The 21,785-nt window shown below is 38.9% G+C and overlaps 2 protein-coding genes across 7 annotated transcripts in view; one reads left to right on the plus strand and one right to left on the minus strand.

The window, feature by feature from the left end:
* The window catches only part of COL9A1 (collagen type IX alpha 1 chain), a 61,764-nt gene extending 58,119 nt beyond the window's left edge, over nucleotides 1-3,645 (plus strand). For both annotated transcript variants that reach the window (XM_071445259.1, XM_071445250.1), the window contains 2 exons: nucleotides 1,836-1,913; nucleotides 3,085-3,645. In XM_071445259.1, the coding sequence (XP_071301360.1) occupies nucleotides 1,836-1,913; nucleotides 3,085-3,269 (263 nt within the window). In that variant the 3' untranslated portion in view covers nucleotides 3,270-3,645. The remainder of the gene's footprint in view (nucleotides 1-1,835; nucleotides 1,914-3,084) is intronic.
* Nucleotides 3,646-4,741: 1,096 nt separating this feature from the next.
* The window catches only part of COL19A1 (collagen type XIX alpha 1 chain), a 183,827-nt gene continuing 166,783 nt past the window's right edge, over nucleotides 4,742-21,785 (minus strand). For 4 of the 5 annotated variants that reach the window (XM_071445227.1, XM_071445202.1, XM_071445210.1 and 1 more), the window contains 3 exons: nucleotides 19,984-20,139; nucleotides 13,399-13,476; nucleotides 4,742-13,174 (listed from right to left, as the gene is read on the minus strand). In XM_071445227.1, the coding sequence (XP_071301328.1) occupies nucleotides 13,038-13,174; nucleotides 13,399-13,476; nucleotides 19,984-20,139 (371 nt within the window). In that variant the 3' untranslated portion in view covers nucleotides 4,742-13,037. Of the gene's footprint in view, nucleotides 13,175-13,398; nucleotides 13,477-15,248; nucleotides 19,106-19,983; nucleotides 20,140-21,785 lie in introns of those variants that run through there. The other variant, XM_071445236.1, reaches the window with a different exon arrangement.

A 21,785-nucleotide genomic window follows, 5' to 3' on the forward strand; every position in this document is an offset into this window, starting at 1 on the left:
TTGGTGTGTCAGTTACCACAGTGATTAAAGGGCTCATTGCCTTCAGCAAGACTTGTTTAGAAATCTGCTTTTCAGCACCTAAAAAACCACAAAACCTCAGAAGTCCATGAGAGTGAGAATCAATATTAGGACTCAGCTGCTTCCTTCTAGTTCAGGGCAGATGCCTGTCCCTTCTTACATTGTAGAAGTCATTTGATGACAAACACCTCATGTGATTCCAGCAGTGGTTCTCTTTGCTGCATTCAGCCTGGCTGTTGACCCGGCTTCTCCAAGATTCATGGTCTCAAGAGCTGATGGTAGCAGTCAGATTACTTCACTAAAATCTAGTCTACTTTTCTAAGCACACCTAGTTTATCACATTACAAAGGACTGATAATAATCTACTTTTTATTTGCACATAATACTTGAGCCATTTAACATCATTTCAACAGGTGCCAGTCTATTGATTCTTTGGAAAGCACAAATCCATGATAAAATAGACTTACATTTTACACAGAATCTTCGATCTAAGTAAATCTCTTCTGTTCATGACTGAGGGGTTCTATTCTCCTCCAGAGAATTACAGGGTAGAATTTTCTGCAAAGTCTTATGACGACCATGTATATATTAGTTTCTATTCAGCAGTTTTGATTTGTTTTCCAAATGGGACTTATTTAAAATTTTCTTTCTGCAAAAAGCTGGGCTGTTGGTGGAGTAGGGTGTTTACTTTTGATTCAAGGTTTATTTGAAAGTGAAATTTGGAAAACCTTTGATAGAAGGAATAGAATACAAACAAAGCAAAACTTAACAGCATCATTTCTGGAGCTTTGTTGCTGTTTTAATTCAATGTAATGTCATCTGCAGAAGAAACAAAAATAAGAAATACAAAGGTGATGTATGGGATATGCAAAATTTGATTCAACACACAGCAGGCTACACTGTATTAATATTAAAAGAAAAAAAAATAAACAGAGCATTAAAACCTCCCCAAAACAAGCAAAATACTTATCATAACTAACAAAAAGCTATCATAGCTGTCATCAAATTCTGAGTTACCTTAGAGTAAAACCTTGCAATACCATTACAGATACAAGGGAAGTGGTGAATGCTTTCATGTGCAAGAGCTATAATGATGGTACATGACAGCCAACCTGAAAACTCTCAGTACCTCACTCTGAGTTCTTGGTTCTGATAGATTAATAGATAACAGTTAACAGAATTTGAACTTTACAACCTAAGCAACAAAAAATGCTTCCTCTTACTAAGATGATTCAGGTTTGGAGCAAGATATGGGCTTGAAGAAACTCTGTGTGTCTACTGAAGGAAAATCTCCATGACATTATTATATGAGAAAAGAAATTATTTTGTGACGGTAAAACTATGCCTCATGTGCATATCAACACAATACTGTCATCTGTGTAGCCACCTTTTGTCTCCTCTGCACTGGCTGTCTCGAGGACCAACACCTGAGAATTTTTACTTCTTAACGGAGCTTGTATAATTTTGCAGAAGCCAGTAGCATCAGTCTGTATCCCAAATATCCTGAAATCCTGGGACTTTGGTCTATTCCTGTTTAATTGGGCTGTGACATATTTCATTTGCTACTTACTGTCCAGCTCTAGGTGGTTTCTTTCCCCCCAACCTGTCTGCTCTGAGTGTGACTCAAATGGGTGAAAAAAACCTAATCAAATCCTAAACATTTTACACAGATATGTGCCAGGACATCATTGAAAGATGCTAAGAAAATATACAGCCAGCTGAATTATCTGCTTATTAACTGTTCACTTCTGAAAGGGGATTTAGTAAAAATGATACTCCAGGCAGACTGTAACTAATGTGTCATGAATTTGCTTTAGGTGAACCAGGAGAAAGAGGAGAAAGAGGATTTCCAGGCAGAGGACTGAAAGGTTATCCTGGACCAAGAGGTCTTCCAGGTAAATATAAGGGTGAAGATAGATATATAGTAAAAATGTGCTCAGAACTGATACTTCAAGCTTCCTTGAAAAGATAAAAGGAGTCCATTAAGCAATAAACGCTGAAATTACAGTTCTTTGTAAGTTTTACTTCATAGGTGGTGATTCAGGCAGAAATCAGGCTTAAAAAATAAAAGCAAAAAAGCCACCTCCTCATTTATTTCAGTGTAGAAAGATTAGAAAAAATGTAAAGAAAGCATTTAAAAAAAGGAGGCAATTACCTACACATGAATAAAAATCGCCTATTTTAATGTATCTTATATATATTATGTACACATATAATTATATATAAAAATAAACAAAAAAAGGCCATAACTGCCTGATTATCTCACTGGAAGGCACAGCAGTCTTTAAAATCTCCAGTCATAATTTGTGACATTATTTTATTTCTGTGCTAATTAATTGCAGTGTTATAGAACATGGCTCCAGGAGAGATCCTGCTGATGGCTGAAGCACAGCTGGCCTCTAGTGGCAGCAAATGAACATAAACATGTTCTTTCCATCAGTATTTCTTCAGTACACTTCTGTGTTTATCTGGCAAGATGAACTACTCATATTTGTTCTCTTGTGAAAAAGGAAAAAATAGTTTAGTATTTACTGATCCCACGGATGTCTGTGTAACTCAGAGGTGTTTTCTGTAGAAATCAATCACTGGAAGAGGCTTCCTGAAATCTCTGTTTTTCCTTTCTTCGTTGAAGATTTAGAAGTAAAAACTACTTCAGTGCTCAGCAGTTCAAATCTTTACATACATTTCCCCAACCATCTGAGTGGAAAAAAAATATTGGTATTTCTTTTTCCAGAGAGCTAATGAAATTCTAGCAAGTAGCATCTACCCTGCCCTAGGTCTTGGCAGCAGGGTTGGCTGAGTAGAGTACCTGCAGAGCTTTGTACAGCAGCAGACCTGCACTAGTACACCTGGAGAACACTGGGACTGAAATTTCATTGCTGTAGCTGTGTAATCACAGATTGGGTGTCAGGTAGAGGAAAACTGTCCCTGTAAATTGGCAACCCCTCTTGGGAATCCCCTGAGAGCAGTGAAAAACCAGCTTCATACAGCCTTTAAGGACAGGGTGCTAATTATGCTATGCGAGTCCTATGCTGCCCAAGTTTATCCCTGCATCCACTTTTCCAGGTGAACCAGGCAAAGCCAGCTATGGCCAGGAGGGCCGTGACGGTGACCGAGGTCCCCCTGGGGTGGCCGGGCAGCCGGGGGTCCCCGGGCCCCCTGGCCCTCCGGGCCCTCCTGGGTACTGCGAGCCAGCCTCCTGCAGGATGCAGGCGGGACAGAGAGCAGGCAAGAACATGAAAGGGCCCTGAGAGTGCCACCGTGTGTCGCCATCGATTCACGTCCCGCACGGACAGCTGAGGACGAAATCATGAACGAAGGAGAAATGCAGACACGGACAAACCTTTCCATCAAGGTTTTCAGTAAGGTATTTTTAACACAGTGGTGGTACATTCTTCCAAAAGGAGTGCTTAGCAACACAAGCTGGAACAATGGTGCTTTCAGAAATACACAGGTGCTGCCTTCTCCTTTTGGGGGGAAATAAAAGGTACTTTCTATTTTTATTTTTATTTTTGATTTTGTTTAAGAAAGAATTTCTGTGATTTTTCCTCCTCCCCTACTTAATTCCTATGTATGATGTACAGTGAAATAATGTCTTCAGCCATCAAATAAAAAAGGATAGTTTTATTTACTGCAGCTGTATCTATTCTTTCATACTATATACTTATAAATTCTAGCACATACTCTTCATGCACAGTCATTTCACATGTGTCTTGCACAGAATATGCTAAACCTCCTTCAGCTCTTCAATTCAATCACAGAAACCCAGGTGGGAGGTTCTTTTGAAAGCACTGTTTATGCTGCCAGTATCTGTAAAGGTAAAATCACAGGCTCGCCATGAATAACCCATGTGGAATAACCGCTTCATTTTTTCACTCCAATTTTTGTTGCATTTGTAATTTCATATGAAGCCCATTGCAGCTTGCCTTGTTTTATGTCACATTAAATAAAAGGCTAGTAGCCACTGTCAACAAAATTTTAAGTCCTATAAATTTTTCCTATAAAAGATTCCAAGTCGCCAAATTAATACATTTTTAAAATTTATGGTTGCATTCAGTATTGATGGCCAGAACAGCAGAAGGCAGCCCTTAGATGGCCCAAGTTGCCTTTCTTAGATACTTAGTTTTTAGAGGAAAATGAACAATATGGGTATTCTGTTCCTCTCTGTTTAATTTAAATTATTTGTAGTTTGACTTTACCTCTCTGAACTTTATTCTCTCTTCAAGACAACAATGAAACCACCCTATGATACTTCTTTTCTCCTCATTACTGGCCGTCCAAATTTTCCTATACAAGCTTTGGCACATTTGTTTTAAGCACTGATTTTTCTCCTAGCCCTTCTTGATGCCATGTGACAACAGAGAGAAATAACAAGATCCATGGAGAATTGCATTTTGCATGTAATATGTAAGATAACACTAAAGGAAAAGTACAGGTATAACGTATGCTTCAAAAGGAATTATTGAAAAAAATAGTAGTTAAACCTACCTCAAATCAAACCTGATTTCCTATGTTAATACTGCAAGAAGTCACCAAAATTGGCAAGTGCAAAGAATTTCATTTGTGAACAAATCCAGAAGAGGCCACACAAGATGAGTGGCTTGGGAACACATAAAGGGGTTTTCAAAAGTTTTTGAATTAGGTCAGTTTTTACTGACTTGGCAGAGTCCTCCAAAGTACTCCTTAGGTAGTGGAACAAATAAAACACTAGTAAAAAACCCTGTAGTTTCACCAGCAAACTTTTATTTTGACTATAAAGTGTGTAAAACTGCTGAAAAAGAAAAAAAGTCTCACCTGATAACAGAATGAAAATATTGTTTTCTGTACGTAATGCATAAACATATGAATAAAAAGAAGCAAACCCCCCCACATTTAAATACAACTGCGAAGTGCTTTAGAAAATATAGTCTGAAAAATGCATAAAATTCCACAATAGAAGGAAATTCATGTAGGAGCAAAAATATTCATATGCAAACTCAAATAAGAATTATTACAATCAAACAAATTCAACATTGAGAGTCAATTCAATGCATAATCTTTATAAGAGGACATCTTAAGATTGTGACAGATTTTCTGCCTTCAAGCTGGCTCACAAATTTTCATTAAAAAAACTGAAGAAAAAATCCTCAGGCCCATAGTAATTCCTTATGGGATGCATAGGTTAATCTAATTCTCAATTCCAAATCTTACACAAGAATGGAAAAGTGGTACTTGACAAATGGTAGACTGTGCACCATAACGCACCAGAGATGGGATTTTTAGTAACAGCACATTCAAGTAAAATAAAGATTTGGAAAATAAAGACAGGACTGTGAATTTAAAATAAAGATGTATTGACTATGGTGATACAGAAAAAAGAAGATTGTAAATAAAGTTAAAAGACACAGTGCAAAGAGGCTGAGAAGTTTCACAAGCCACTGTCAGTGTGCCACCAATTTTAACTAGATGCTCCTGAAATCTTTGTGAAATCCCAAGTAAATCTTGTTCTCATCTCCTTCAGGTTCAGCATCATAAAATTCTGTGAGATTTATTGAACAGAAGACTCTGAAAACTCTTTTACCCACCATGGTCTCTGTCACCACTTCTAGTTCTGGAGGTTTAATTGCAGTGTGATAAAAATATATTTTAGCTCCTCAGTTACTTCAGTATAGGCAGGAACGCAGAGAAAATCGTAATGAGAACCGGTTTATAGACTATTTTCTGTTGGGCAAGAACTTTAAGATCATTGAGTCTGACTGTTAACCTGGCACTGCCAACAAATTTTGGTGGCCTTCTGGCAGGGTTATAGTGGTGATGGAGGAAGGAAGAGGGAATGACATCATCTATCTGGACAAAGAATTTGACACTGTCCTACACAACATCCTTGTCTGTAAACTGGAGAGACGTGGATTTGACAGACAGACCTGGGTGGCCACACTAAAAGAGTTGAGGTCACTGACTCAATGTCCAAGTGGAGACCACTTCCTTAAGGGTCCATATTGGGACTGTTTAATGCCTTTGCTGGTGCCATGGACCATGGGATCAGGTGCACCCTCAGCAAGTTTGCTAACGACACCAAGCTGTGTGGCGCAATCAGCGTGCTAGGGGGAAGGGATGGGATATGGGCAGGCTCGAGAAGTGAGTCCATGGGAACCTCATGAGCTTCAGCAAGGCCAAGGCCAAGGTCCTACACCTGGGACTGGTGATAGGTTGGGGCAATCCTCAGCATCCATACATCCAGACTCCCCAGTTTACGGAGCCTTCTTATCCTCCAGCAGACTGACACTCTCACCCAGCTTGGTGTTGTCTGCAATTGACTAAGGGTGCCCTCAATCCCCTCATCCAGGTCACTGATAAAGACACTGAACAGGACCAACCCCAATTCTGAGCCTTGGGGAACCCCACTAGTGACCAGAGGCCAGCTGGGTTAACACCATTCACCATCACTCTATTAGCAAGAATTCATAACACTGCTGCCAAATATTGAGTTAAGAGATGGATCTATTATACAGCTATAGATTATATACACATATGATTAATATATGAGTTTATATATAAGTTTTCTGCCTCAGCCATCACTGGTTTCAAGCAAGTTAGTATGAACTGCTACCAAAAAATCTTGAATGTGTCACAAAGGCCAAAGTCTCTGTAGCCAAAGAAGCTCTAGAGCACTATTTGGAGCTCCTAAATGATATATATGAAACCAAGGCTAGGGAGGATTACACTACATGTTGTGTCCTTGAATACTTAGTCATGATCTGAGCTCATCCAGAGCCAAGCACAGATCTATGACAAAATTGGTTTTCCTTCAAATATAAAAAGTGTCAGCAGATGGTATTTTGAAGGTTACTTGAAGGACAGAAGGAACAAGAAACCAGGTTTCCCAAGAAACATTAGTTTCAGAGACAACAGTGTTAATTCATCCTGGCAGAGCACAGCAGTTGTGCTTTACATACAAAGGCTGCATTTTTGCAAATGTTGTTAAATTGCTTAGATAATTGTGTGAAATGTGTTTGCTTGACCTGTACTACTGTACTATTTTTTGGCCATGTAACCTCTGCTTCCTTTATACTTAAAAAATGCAGTTGCTGCATCTCCTCTGCTCATAGGTCACAGGTAGAGAAGAAATATCTATATTTTGTAGGGCAGGTTCCTCCTGTGGGATTTGCTACAGCTTTAGTTTTATTCCCTCCCTCCCTTTTATTTTTTGTTACTCCTGTTCTCTTTTGCTTGCTCTCTGTGCATTCAAAAGGATGACTAAACCTGGCAGCTTCAGACAATGAACAAAACAAAATTTCTGGAGTCACTATGAAATTGGAAAAAGAAAATCAAGTAAGTGGTGAAATTATTACCTAGAGTCCTTTAAAATGCCATCAGCCTTTTTCCTTCTGGGAGACTTAGGCAGGAAGAGAAAAATGAAAATTCCTACAGTTCCTAAAGTTCAGTGAATCAGTTTCTTGAATAAAAGTGATTATCTCCTACTTGGACAGGAAGTTTATCTCCATTCAGAGAATGCATTAATTTCCATAAATTATATACATATTAAGACCAAGGTTTTGTATTTATTTGGTTTTGTTTGTTTGTTTTTTAATCCAGATTGTAGATCTCTAAGTGTCACCAGGCTTAGCAAGCACAAGCCTGACTTCAGCTGGGGTTAAAATCCAAGCCCCCCAAATTCAGCCAACCCACCCTGACTTCTCTCCAGAGCTCACTGCAGTGGCTTTGTGCCTCTCCTTTCTCCTGTCTGCAGCTGCATCCTCCCTCTTGTGATTTGACACAGAAGGAAAGGCTGACATTTTTGACAGAGCCACAAACAGAAAGTATGTGAAATATTTCCATTTCCATCCATCCTGTTTCAGATGTACATGGCCACACAATAATGTAAAAAGTTATTTTTCATCCACTTAATACATTTCCATTGAACTGAACCTTAAACGCTGCAAACCAAAAATATAAGGAAGGAAGGAAACAACCAGTCATCATGTTCTGTGATTCATTCAGTGACAGCTGCAATACAATTCAGAAATGAAAGAATGCAAAACACCAAGGTGTGTCATTGAGAATCCTTCAAACATTCTGACTGGAGACAGAATATATTTACATTAAAACTGCAGTAAGTAATTAAATGCATTCGTGTTTATAGAATAGCAGACTAAGAAAGAAAACTGCTAAAGGGCATGTAGACTCCAATCTTTTTAGCTACAAACTTATTTTGGTCTAGAATCTGTAATATTTGTTAGCAATTAGCATTTGGAAACCACATTTCCTTACAGTATCCTGAAGATTGAATTTTCCACTCAAATACCAACCATGACAAAGTCAGGTTTAAACTTGTTCTCCGTGGCCCACACCCACCTACGTGCATGGAGGTGATTTAAACATCCATCCAGTACAATCAAACTGTAGGGGACATATCAGGTTTCAGGAAAAATTTGCATGACTTGGTACATCCAGAATCTATGAAAAACTCAATAAAAACACACCCCAAACCAGCAATGTTTTGATTTCTGAGTTACTTTTCTTGTTCTAACTTTTCACATTAGAGCAGCATTTCTACTGCATTGGTAAAATGCAAGATTAAGAAGTGATTTTATGTAGTCTGTTTGGAGAATCAAGTTTATAAAATGCTAATTTAGCCAGTGGGGTTTTTACAAGACTTTCATATAAACATTTCAGAAAAAAAAAAAGAAAAATTGAGTGCACATGGAAATGAATAATAACATTTCACCCTTGTGAAAAAGAAGATCCAAAATATTTTGTGTGATTATCCATTAATTAAAACCCCCACTTATTTAACAAAGCTATGCATACCTAGCATCTGTCATAACCCAGAATCATAATATGTAAGGGAAGGATGGATAATCAATCCTGTTTCTGTATCACAGTGCTCTTTTAACATTGACACCAGATCCAGCTTAAGGTAAGAATATTGGTTCTCAAAACATTGCTGGGCTGCACTGCTGCCCAATTGTACCTTGGATGCTGCTGAAGCTTTTACTAACCATAGGTGAGTCCCTCCACCCCTGGGGAAAAACATCATTGCAGGGGACTTAAATGGTGCCTGAAAATGAGATGTCACCACAACATATTCTTTTGTAACATACATAAAACACAATGTAAATACAAATAAAATCTTAGCAATATTATCTTACAATAATTATCCAAGAAAGGCAGTATTTCTGCAAATACCGCCATGCAAACTAAAGAGATTTGAAGAAATAAAATAGAAAAAAGTAAGTCTCAAGAACAAAATCAGAAACACAGAAACTATTGTGCTGTGAGAATAGACATGGCTGGGTAAACTCTTGTTCTGCTGGGCCAGTTGGGCCTGGGCTGTAACCATTGTACTGAAAGGATGTTTTGCACTCCCCCATGTGGACAGCAGGAGATCTGCTGCAGCCTCGGGAAAGCTTCCCTCTGAGGAAGTTTCTGTACTCTCTTTAGGCAAACTGAGTAGTTCTGTACATTGCTATTTAAAGAAAATCCCAACACGTGTTTATTAGGTGATAAAGCAACTTGCCATAAAATATAAAAGTCTGACCCTGAACTAGGATAAAGCTTAAAGAGCTTTTAAAAAAAGTTTAAAAACATTTTGTCAAAGTTATTTCACTTCTGAGTCTTGTTGCATATAAACAAACCCAAAGCAGAATAAAAGACCTTATGCTACTGGAAAAAAAATAATCCCTCATGTTTATTTCCTTGCAGTGCCTACTGCAGCATGAACTGCTCAAAACAGATACAAAACTGATAAAGCAAATTGCAAAATAGATTAGCATCCCCTTTTCCCTCCCTGGCCTCCTGCCCAAAAACTAAGACAACATCAGTCTGAAACTGCAAAGAAATTTCAGGGGCCAAACCTGGAAAGCATGCAGACACATGTTTCCAGCTACTTTCCACTTTCAATTCTAAAAATGCAAATTAGAAGCAAGCCAGTGAAGTAAAGTTAAGCTGGGATTAGCTCTGCTCTACCCCAGTGAAGAAAGTGGCATCTTAAATTAGGTACTGAGATAGCCCATATAAAAAATTACCCGTTTTCTCACATGAGAAAATTAAATTGGGCATTTAGCAAAATAAAAATAATGCAACAAGATAATTGCCAAAGTTACCTGCAAATCAACTGAAAGCATTCAAATACATTTTAGAAAGATCTTTCTCTTTAAGCCTATAAAAAGAAAAAGGCATCTGTAGGAAACATAGATGAAAAAATAAAACTTCTTCAAATATAAAAAGTGTTCTGCTTCCCAATAAGTTCAAGTAAATTAAAATACAGCAATTGCATCTGGCAGATAACAGATGCTGGGTTTCAGCAAGCTAAAAGCCCCAAAATATACAGATACCACCAAAGTGGTGCAATGGTCTATGTACAGCCTTCCAGGATGGGGCTGCTTGGGAACCTCTAAGTCACTCAAGTACTAACACAAGACAGCACCCTTTTCAATATTATCACAGAAAATGAAGTTCAAAATTAACTTTTGAAGTAAAAAATGTTTCGATTATATATATATTGGAATTACTAGAGAAGAAAAAAAAAAAAAAAAAAAAAAAAAAAAAAAACCCAAAAAAATCCCAAAAAACCCCAAAATCCAAAAGAAACAGAAAATGTTTATGCAAGATACCTGACCAGCAGTTCCTTTCAGAGAATGGACACCAGTATGTGGGGCTGCTCCTCCTCTGGTGTCCATGTTTAGACACTGAGATGTGCTGGTGCCAGGCTGTGCTCTCTGGGCAGGCAGACCCATGGCAGCAGTCGGTGCCTCAGTGCTCGGTCTCAAGCTGCCTCACCATTCCCAGCACTTCCTCAGCCCCAGAGCTCTGAGGACCAGGACTGGAAGGGTGATCAGTTCCACAGAGCAAACCAAAACATGCTCCATGGGCACAGCAGCTCTGCAGTGGGAGCAGCTTGTGTTGAGCTGAGCTCCGGCAGGACCACATGTCCCAAATGCACCTTCACCCCAGCAGGAGGGGTGTGCTGGCCTGGAAAAGGGACAGCCATTGCCTCCCAAGGAGTGAGGGCTGAGACAAGAACAGGAGGTGTGAGGACTGGGTTTGCCTGTGGGCTTTTGACCCCGTTCTCACAAGGAACAGATAAAGCACCCTGACTCCCCAAGGCGTCCCCAGCTGCAGGGTGTAGTGCAGCTCCTTCAGGAGATAGTTTCATGGTGTTGTAGCAAGCCCCTTCTCTCCTCCAAACACCTAACTAATGAACATGTCAGAGATCTCTGCTTTCCCTTTCAGAAAGTGTCCTGAGTGCCCCAGCTGCTGCCTGAGTTAATTGTCACCTCTTGCTCTCATCTTGCTCCTCTGCTCTGGGTACAAGTGCTAGGAACTCTATTCAGAATAAATGCCAATGTGCATCTCTTGCTAAAGACTCCCGCCAGTCATTCCTTAACTGCTTTTGAGCAAAACCCAGAAGTCAGCCAGATTCATGTATCACAACAGCTTCTCTGGAAGCCAGGACTTCCAATTTGAGAATACTTCCCTGGTAGCTCAGTACTGCTCAAGCACAAAGTTATCAAAACTACTTCCCTGCCTAATGTGGGAGAGTGACTGACTTCCAAACAATGGGATAAAAGCCCTCAGTATGGCTTTGTGCTACAGGAGCATTTCAAAGTTGTAGGTTATAGATGTCTGTTGTAGGTTATAGATGTCTGTGTTCTCTAAGCAGCACCTTCACTTTCTATTGCACCATACAAAATTCCACAGGACTACCTTAGGATCATCTGTTTCCTAATAACCAGCAGTGAAATTTTGGCCACCCCTACTCACTCCTTTTCAGGATCATCTGTGTGATCAATTTTCTTCAGATTTTCTTTTGCTCAACCCTTTGAACTTTACAGGATTTACACATTGTTGTGTTTTGTTCATCATTGACATTGTCTGTTCCTGCAGCCTTTACTAAATGCCTGAAAACGGGATGCTGTTGTTCTCGGTAGTACACCTTTCTAGGAGAGTTTTGTATTTTTTTCTGAATTTCTCTTGAACTCAAAAACATTTTCTGTCACCAGTTAATAGAACCTGTGAGCTGTGCACTCTACAGTTCCATGTTCTTCTCAAGCTGATTTCAGTGTGCGAATATTGCAGGAGGAAGAGGAAAACAGTGCCACCACCAAGATTAGAGGCTTGTGAAGTTCCATTCTTGGAATACGTACTCACCAGCCTCTGCTCTAAAGCAAGGGGTCACCTTTGCTGTAGGCAGACTTAATGGCAGATTAGCTTGATTCCAGGCCTTAGTAGCTTTACTCAGTCCACCTAATGGTTAGAAGGTGTGCCAGTCCAGAACATTGTCAGCAGCCTCTTGCATTTAATATCTGGGGTATGTGTAACCATGACTAAAGGAATATACAGGCCCCCATCTGGGACTAATTCCAGTCAGGAGAGACACTTCCTGGAGCTACACCCAGTGATCTTCCAGTCAGTCTGAAGCTCATCATTGGATGGGATAAGGAGACCACAAACACATCTTTGTTTCCTTCTTTGCCATCTTGGATGTGCCTGTAATGGTGGGCAGCATTCCTGGAGCACGGCAGACCCTTTTCAGAAGGTGTGCTGGAGCCTCCTTGGGGGACAAGAATGTTTAGTCTGAACAGAGTTCCCAGTGCTCCAGCTCAGGTCCTGCATTTGCCATGAATGAGTACGCTTTGTAACTTCAGAAATCTATTTTTTCCATTGAAAATTCACCACCAGCAAAAAAATAAAGCCAGCTTACATAGGGAGGCATACATAATGTCTTAAGTTATAATAAAATATTTTTTGTTTGAAGAAAGAAGTTTATGAAAATTATTTGGGCCTATTTTCTGTTCTAAGCAAAATAAATATGAGAAACAACACATGGAATGCACTCTGGAAAATATATGACATCATGTCATCATTATGACACTGCAAATAACATAGAAAAAGGCTCAATTTTGTGCCTTACAAATTATCTATATACCATGCAGTGTCCAGAGAAAAAAAAATGCACCAATATTTCAAAAAATTAAATTAACTTATTGGAAAGAGTGAAAAGTGACCGTGAACCCAAGTGTCGGGGGGGAGGGATTTTATTTCCTGCTGGTGCGTGAGCGAGTCTGTGACACGTGGTAGTAGCAATCCGCTGGGTTGCACCTCCCGGCGGCTCCTGGCGGCCCCTGCGGTCCCGGTGAGCCTGATGCTCCTGGTGGGCCTGGCAGGCCAGCAGCTGGTAAAACAAAGCTACAATTAGCAGGGTCCTCACCAGAGCATGAGCAGTGCCCTGCTTTTCATCACCGACATCAGGTGCGCTCCAGCACATCCACGAGGAGGCAGGTGGGGCTGACCTCACGCTGCGATCCAGCTCGGGAGGAAAAGCAGGAGTGTAAAACCAGGAGGAAGGCCTGTTAGTTCATAAATAACAATAGCAGAAATAGATCTGGAGACTTGTACCTGCAGGGCCAGGTGGTCCAGGGTTACCAGGCAGTCCAATTCCAGGCTCGCCTCTTTCCCCTTTCTGTCCTCTATAACCTACACAGAATAAAGATATGATGATAAGAGCACCCTCTTATTTTAGATAGGGATTTTCTGTATATCTTGTTGACATGAAATTACCAAGACAAATATAATTGTGAAAGCACATGCTCAGTTCTCTTCTTCAGAATCCTTTTTTTTTTTTCGAAACCACTCTTAAGTTTATAAGTTCCTTCTGGAAAATATGAGCATTTCTAGCAGTAACTGTTACATCATCTGTCAAAGGGCTCTTGCTTTGTTCACTAGCTTACCCTTCCCCAAGATTTTAAGTTACCTGAAATTCCTCTAATAAAGAGCCAAATGCAGATTTTACTCTCTCTGTTCTGCATAATCCTTACACTTGCACTTTTTAGACTGTAAAGTGGTAGTTGTATGATTAGACATTCTCCTGTATGTGACAGAAGTCCCACTCCCTGGCCAGTGTTGCCCAGATCTCCTCACATGGAATGAGTCATCTCTGGACCTTGTGCAGATTTTGGGTTTGAAGCTCACTTTGACCCAACTAGCTGCATATCATTAACAAGATGTGATTAGTAATCATAGTTTGAGTACTTGAGTCCTTTTCCTTCACAGGCCATAGTTTTGAATTTATCTAAAGGCTTCCACCTTCTCAGGTGCTGCAACCCATGCCCAACCTCTGCTTCTTTTTCCTTGAACTGTTTTTAAAAAGTTTTACTGGTTGGAAACACTCTGGCTGCTTTAGAGCAGAGGACTTGTTGCTATCAGTAAAATATTTGCCTGATTATTTCAAGTTAAGAATAAGTTATTATTTCAAGTTAAGAATAAGTTATTATGCAGGAGAAAGGATGAAGGCATTTTTAAAGGAGACATCTGCCCTTACCTCCCTTACAAAACAAACCCTTACTTCAAAAGGGCTTACAAGGAAACTCTTCTGTACCCAGCACTTCAGATGCTGGCATGTAAGGTGACAAAAGTTTAGGATTAATTTGCTGATTTCTGGTCACATCTGGAATTAAAATCTTCCTGGTTCAAGGACCAGTATATTTTTAGCATCACCTATGCCATAGAATAAACCATTGAGTTCTTCCTCTCGTGAAGAACTGTTACTTAGTTTGAATTAAAAGAGAAGGCACAGCCATGCCAATCCACCTGATGTCCCATGAAGATTTACTGGCACTGACAGGTGGATGGCAAAGGATGTCTTGTCAGTGTGCTGTGGTGTGTGCAGCACTGCTACCTTACAGGACATTCCAGAAGGAAATTACTTTGAGGGCTGTGGGTACCAATTCAACGTTGCTACAACAGACACAATGCAGTAGGAATGGTACACAGAGCATTCAAGCTTTCTGTTACACACAAGCTCATTTTATGCTTCAGTAGAAAGTCTGTTATCTGTTGCAATCATTCCAGCTTTCAAAACAAAGCATCAATCATCTTACTCCTCTCAGCACCACAACAAGGAAATTACAGTGAGGCAAGAATGTTACAAAATGCATGCAGGGTGCTATACATAACACAACTAAAGGAAATCAACAGTTTAAAATCTCACAGAAAACCAAATTCAAATTAACCATGCATTCTGGTCACTGAGTTATGTTAAGCAGAATTGTACAAGGCATATACACACACAAGCTATAAAGACTAAGAAAAAGGAATATGCAGGTATTTGTACTGGATTTTGAATTTGGATTTACTCTCCAATGACCATAGTAATATTTATAACTAGACCAAGTTGGTTTGTTCTGAAAAATCTTGTGCAACTTCTAGTATTGCTGCTTTTTGCAAAGCTCAATAATACAACCACAGGATCAATTACATGCCCTATTTATTTTATATTTCTCAATGTTTTTTAATTTACAGTCAACATTTACAATGCATTTCCCACTACAAACCCAGTTAACTCTAATTTTACAATGGACTGCTGCCACTAATGATTTGTTTTGTGTTTCTTTAGTTATGGAGAAGAGAGAGAAATCAAAGGTACCATACATCACATTTACAATATCCATGGTAAACATTACTGCAGGTCTCTGACACACCATAATTGAAAACAACTGAGATAGACTGAATGATTCTGTAAACATCACTGGAACACAAGAAAATAAGGAAAAAAGTAGGACAAAGAGCAGCACGGTTTAGTGATAAACCATTATTGGCTGTATCCAAATACACGTGCAAGGGTGTAGTTTTTACATGGTGGCAGGTAAGTTCTGCTAGCACTGAAGTTTATACAAAAATTCCCAAATAACTTGTCTAACAATAAGGCTTTATTTGATAGAATGCAAGAATTTTAATGAACAGACTTATATGTAAACAATGTGAACAATGTAATGCGTAATTCTGGCAGAAAAATATTTGATTTTTAATGAGGTATATTTTGCTCAGAAGCAAGGCCATGATTACACCTCTAGATGATAATGTCACCTTCTTTCTGAGCTTAGACTGACAAACTCATACATAGTCAAAGGAAAATATTACCATACACATAAAACAGATTTAATTTATTGTTTTTAATGTAAAGGCACATATAAGATGCTATCTACTTTTCCTGGTAGAATTACAATTTCAGTAAGAGGCACCTGCTTAATTCAAAAGGTAACTGTTTTAGCAGAACCTTTCACTCAGGTTCTAGAAGTTTTCTTGTGATTTCTGCAACCCTAAAGTTCTGTTATGACAAGCACATACCCAACGTGGGCAGTATGGTAAAGACTTGGTAGCAGCCTGTAGCAAGTTTGTGTTCATACAGATAAGCTTTTGCTCATAGATGAGTAGTAACAGCTGGAATTCAGCTCTGGTGCTTGCCACAAACAGCATGGTCAAAAGTGTCACTACTGCTACACCCTTGGCTCTACATGAAATGACAGAAGTTCATGTCCATGAACTCGGAGGTGAAAGCTCTGGAAGCTATTGCACCCGTATCATGGAGAGCCTCTTCCATCAGCATGGACAATGCAGCACCTGAAACTAACATGTCAAGTATCTAGAAAAATCTGAGGTTCTTTAATACAAATGCAAGGCAAAGAGATTACCACCACAGGGAACAATGAGACCAAAGTATCCTCTGTGCTTTACTGTGCAAATACTCTGTGTCCTTAAAAAGACTGCAAAGCAACAGAGAGGGTGCTAAGATGAAGCCCTCTCATCCAGCCACCAATACATGTTCTGACTTCCTTCTGTGTGTTACAGCTCTCTCAGCTGAGAGGGAGCAGATGGGTTTCAAATCAAAGAAAAACAGGTTAACTTTAACCTCCACAGCAGAGAACATTTTGCAGGAGGTATCTCTTGAAACCAGTGCAGCTATTTCAGAAGAGCGACTGTCTACAGACAACATCCACTACAATGGGCTCCTGATGTAAGCCAAGGTTTCTACATGCTTCCACCATACAAATTAGTAATTATAATAAGAGACATAAACTTTACAACAGAGATTACCAATAAAGATAAGGAGCTTTCACTATTAATTGTATGGTATTTTTATTTTCTGAGCTGAGCTCTTTTTTTTGATTCCTTGAGGCTACCACAAGTTTGGTAGCCTCAAAGAATGAGGCTATGAGGACCTATATTTATAGGTTATGAGGACCTATAAAAAAGGAACATAAGAAAATAAGGAAATTCTGTCAAATTTCTCAGTTTGACAGAAAGAGTGAATTTTAACTAGGATATAATCTTTTCTCTATTGAAAAAAAAATCAAGTCATATTAACATAAGGGGTCTCTGGATTGTTAAATTATCACAAGGTGCAGTTCATCTAATGGACCAAAATTCCCTTACTATTACAATTTTAAAAATCCAGTTAAGTCAGTGGAGTTAATTGAGCTAGATCCTCTTACACATGACAAGCTGACTGTGTGTTTGCAGATGGATGACATTGATATATCTTGTTTGCAAAGTCTTGAAATAAACTTTCTAATTCTCTAGGAGATATAAACATACCTTAAAACTCATGCAGAGTAAAGTCCCTCTGTTCTCCCTTAAGGACATGCTGTACTTTTTACCATTATTCCTGCCTCAGAGCATCAGCTTGCAGATGCATAGGTTATTTTTGAAATTTATATATATATATATATATATAAATCTTCCATTGGCCATTTGAATACCAATTATGTGTTTCACAATTTAAGTTGCAATTCTATTTTGCTTGCATGCTATATTTCTAATGAGACCATCCTATAAATTATATCTACCTGAACCACTGGGAAAGTTATGAGGAACACTATGAACAACCTTGCTGAAGGCCAGCAGGTAAAAATTCTGGACTTCCTTAGACGGGAATGAATCTCTGCATAAGAGTCTAGCAATTCTTCAAATACACTTTTTGAAAACCATGCCTATAAGTCCAGAAGTTAGTATCTCTCTTTTTTGCTTCTGGGAGTAACCCACTACCTATTAGTTTGCTGTGCAGAAGGACATTCCGCTGGAATCCAGCCAAATCATTCCTGACCAGTTTCCAGGGGAACCAGCACCACACTCAGGCTGTATGGAGAGACCCCTGTGAATCCTCAGATGAACTTAAACACCTCTCCAGACACCCAGCAGCATCTGGCTGGCTCTAGCAGGCTCTGCATGCAGCATCACAAACAGGACATATTCACAGAGGTCCTGTTAATTGCTTGCCACAAGCATCCACTTCTTCTCACTGCCTGTGTGGGACAAGTGACTCACTTGGCCCCGTATTACTGCACACAGCAAATCCCTGGAGTTGGCAGTCTGGGCTACACCCAAGTGAGAAATAGAATAAGAAGTGTCCATCAGTCAATACCAAGCCTGTATCAGGACTTGTGCACACAGCATGCTACCTGAAAGGGCCCAGCCACACATGCACGTAATGTGCTTCACCAAGAAGTCTTGTTTGCTATGTATTTTATGGCTGAAGACAAGCTGGAATATAAAAAGATACTTTTCAATCTGCTCAGAGATTTGAATTTCTTTTTACTCTTGGCACAAAGCAGTAACATGCACAGGCACAACTGAGGAAGGTGTGAAGGGTCTGTGTAAGTGTGCACCTCTTACAGGACAGTCTCTTATTCGCAGTATAAAAAAGAGGCAAGGTAAACTTTTGGTTTTCTTTCCTTGGAAGTGTAATTTTTTGTATCTTTTTATGTATCATAGAATTAAAGGCTTCACACTTAGCTTACCTTTTACTAATCAAAAACAAGTATTGAGCATATTGGTAAAATAAATGGAAATGCTGTGTACATGGGGCACTATTTTACTTAACTATAAGATATGGAAAAGCAGCTTTTTTTTTGTTTGTTTTTTTTTCAAGCATAGCTATCATCTTTTAGTCTTGATGCTCACTAGCTGGAAAGGAAACTTAGTGCAACGTTTCTCTTCCCAGAAGTGTTTGAGACTATCCAGTACACACATCATCATTGAACAATCTGGCACTGACATTGAAGGTGACTATTTGCAGTGATCTGAATATTTAGGTAACGATGAAGTCAGTGTTGTAAGATTCTAAGCCTTTTATTGTTTTCCTTGATCCTTTATTCTTGTTCTTCTCATTCTGAGCTCATCACATTTTTCAAGCTTCTGTCAGTGGTTTGCGCTTATCAATGTTAGTAAGTCCTTATTCTTCTGATAGCTTTAGGATCCACACATCTTCAGCTTTGCTGGCATGTTCTTCATTCCAGTCTGACTTGCTCTGACTCCAGAGCAGACCAAACTAACAAAAGATAATAAAGAACTACCTACAGATAAACTGCAAATTACATGTTACCCACCCACAAAATATTATTCATCTATAAATTCTTTTTTCTTTCTAGTCTATTCTCATCTTTCTTTTAATCTCTGAAAGGCTGGCTCTACAGTAGAGCACAACTACAATGATCCTGGATCCCTCAGAGCTAATTTTGCAGTAAAAGACACTTTTGCAGTAAAAGTAGTTCACAGAAATGAGAGTGTGATACTGTCCAAGTGCATTGCAATGCACAAATTACTGTTTGGGGTACAGTTGATGCCTTAAGTTAGTGAAAAACTGATTACTCTGATTTCTTCTTTTATGAAAATAGGTTCCTTCACCATAAGAAAAATTAATTTAGTAATATTTCAGTAATCTTTCACTGCTTCTTAAAGAAGAATATTTTTCTTCATTTTTTCCTGTCCTGTATTTTTTCAGGATCTGAACTGAGAGCAGTTGGACCAGGAGACAGAAAGATTTTTTTTTTCCTTAAATAAGATGGTCTTTAAATATGTAGCTGAATCTAAATAGCAAGACAGTTGGCATTGTTTTTCTTCCTTATTCAAGTATTTTGTAGGAAAAAATAACCTGCTACAGTAGTTCTGTCAGATTTAGATATCTGTCAATAATTAACTTTATAACTGATTAGAATAAAATGCACTGATTAGGAGGTTTTAATCAGTAAAATCCACACATTTACTATGGGTTAATATTTAGATGTGGTCTGGAAAAACATAAGTACATAAGTTTAAAAGTTAATCATTAGAAAGCTAGATAGGTAGTCCTGGCTTATTTAATAAACATTAGCAAGTGTCTAAGGATTTCAAGATACAACTAAAAGGAACAGTTTTTGGAATCCCTACCTTGAATTCCACGCTCTCCTGGTGGCCCTGGCAAACCATCCTTTCCTGGTGGCCCTGGTGATCCATCTTTTCCTGGGGGCCCTGGTTTTCCATGAGCTTGGGAGGCAAGCATTGCAGCAGGCAGCTTCAGCTGGGATACAAATTGACCCATCCTTTCTTCATTAATCAAAGACATAGGAAAAAGTTGGTAAGAAATCTGCTAGCAAAAAAAGGGGAAAAAAAATCCCAAAGCCCCAGCTAAAGTTTCTGTAAGTAGGGTGTTTAATTCTTCTTAATGTCAAGGTATTAAATGCTCCAATAAGCACTGAGACCTTCAGTTCTGACTCAGATTCATGTCTGAGTCTTTACCCTTTGAAATAATCAGAATTAATTTGTATTAAAGTTTCTATTGCTACTCTCTATTACTAACATATTCCGATATTTCAAATTATTTCTGACTCCTGTTCATGGAAGTACTTAAAACACATAGACAGAATAATTAGTACTTAACATACTGATGGAGGGCTACCTTCTATTTTTGTAACTCATATTAAGCTGCAAAGTAGAGATTAAATCCTGTGAACAGTTCTTGAAATGTGCTGGAACCCTGAAAACTGTTGTAAAAAACCTGAAAGCACTCAGCAAAAAGTATTAATTGCAGATATTTCAGAATAGAAATTTTCATGCTGGTGAGATAAGGTGTTCTTGGTAATATTTTACTGTTCCTTAGAGGTAGGTAAAACATTACTAACATTGGCTCTGTCTCATTTACACCAGATTAAAGCCCTAAACATTCCACAATTTAGTGGGTATTTACAGTGGTGGAGTTTTAAGATTTAAGAAAAAAAATTGGAGAAGAGTGGGCAACAAACAAAAAAGAAGGAAGGTGATAGAAAGTAAACAAAATGAAACAATGCCAAAACTGGAAGATCTGTGGGAGCAGTAGCGAGATGTAGAAAAGGGAATAGCTATAAAGACAAAACTACTTTATTCCCTGTAGGCAGGGCACCTTATAATGCCTTCTTTTTGTGAATAGACTAAATATTTGTTACCATTCTATCTGAATGGGAAAAGGAGGTGACTTCACTCAACAAACTGCTCTTGAAATACATAATAGGTTGAACTCTGAGGGGTAGCACCCTGGGAAAAGGTGATAATGCACAAAGTGATAGCCTTGTTATAAAGTGAAAAACTGCCTGAACAGGTTAAGAAGTCTCAAGCTTTATATAATTTCTTTTATCTCTAAAAGATGGTTTTTGCCCACAAATATTAATGACAGAATAACAAAGCATACTGAGGATATAAGAAATGCATTTTGCAATGGAAGAGAAGCTGCTGTTAAGGGGTGTTCATGAAGAAGCTTGTTTCAGAAACCTGAGTCACAGCTTTTCTACCATGACTAAAGGAATGCTGGGGAAGAAAAATATTTCCTTTTCAGAGTTAGGACTCATCTAAGAAATCTTACATAATACAAAGGCTTTGGCTGAATCTGGAACTTGCCTAAAACTGTGCCAGATGGTGGTGGTCTGGCAGGGAGTTCTGGAACTCAGCAGGGATATTTGCTGAGAAAACTGAAGAGCAGTTTAAACCTATGTGACTGAAGGCTGTTGAACCTTTCTCTTATTTAGACAGTCAGCCACTAAGGGGGCAAAATAATTAGGTATATCTGTGGTCTCTCCTTTAGCAACACTTCAATGTCTTACTGGTGTGTGGTAGATAAACAGTATCTGCAGTGATACATGCTACATATATGTACCTACAATGACACTTCTGTTTGCTATTGTGATTTGGAGCAGACTATCCTTCAGTGCTAATCTTTTACA

This window comes from Agelaius tricolor, unplaced genomic scaffold (genome assembly GCF_023055355.1).
Source record: "Agelaius tricolor isolate 1412-34295 unplaced genomic scaffold, bAgeTri1.0.p SCAF_1, whole genome shotgun sequence".
NCBI lineage: Eukaryota > Metazoa > Chordata > Aves > Passeriformes > Icteridae > Agelaius > Agelaius tricolor.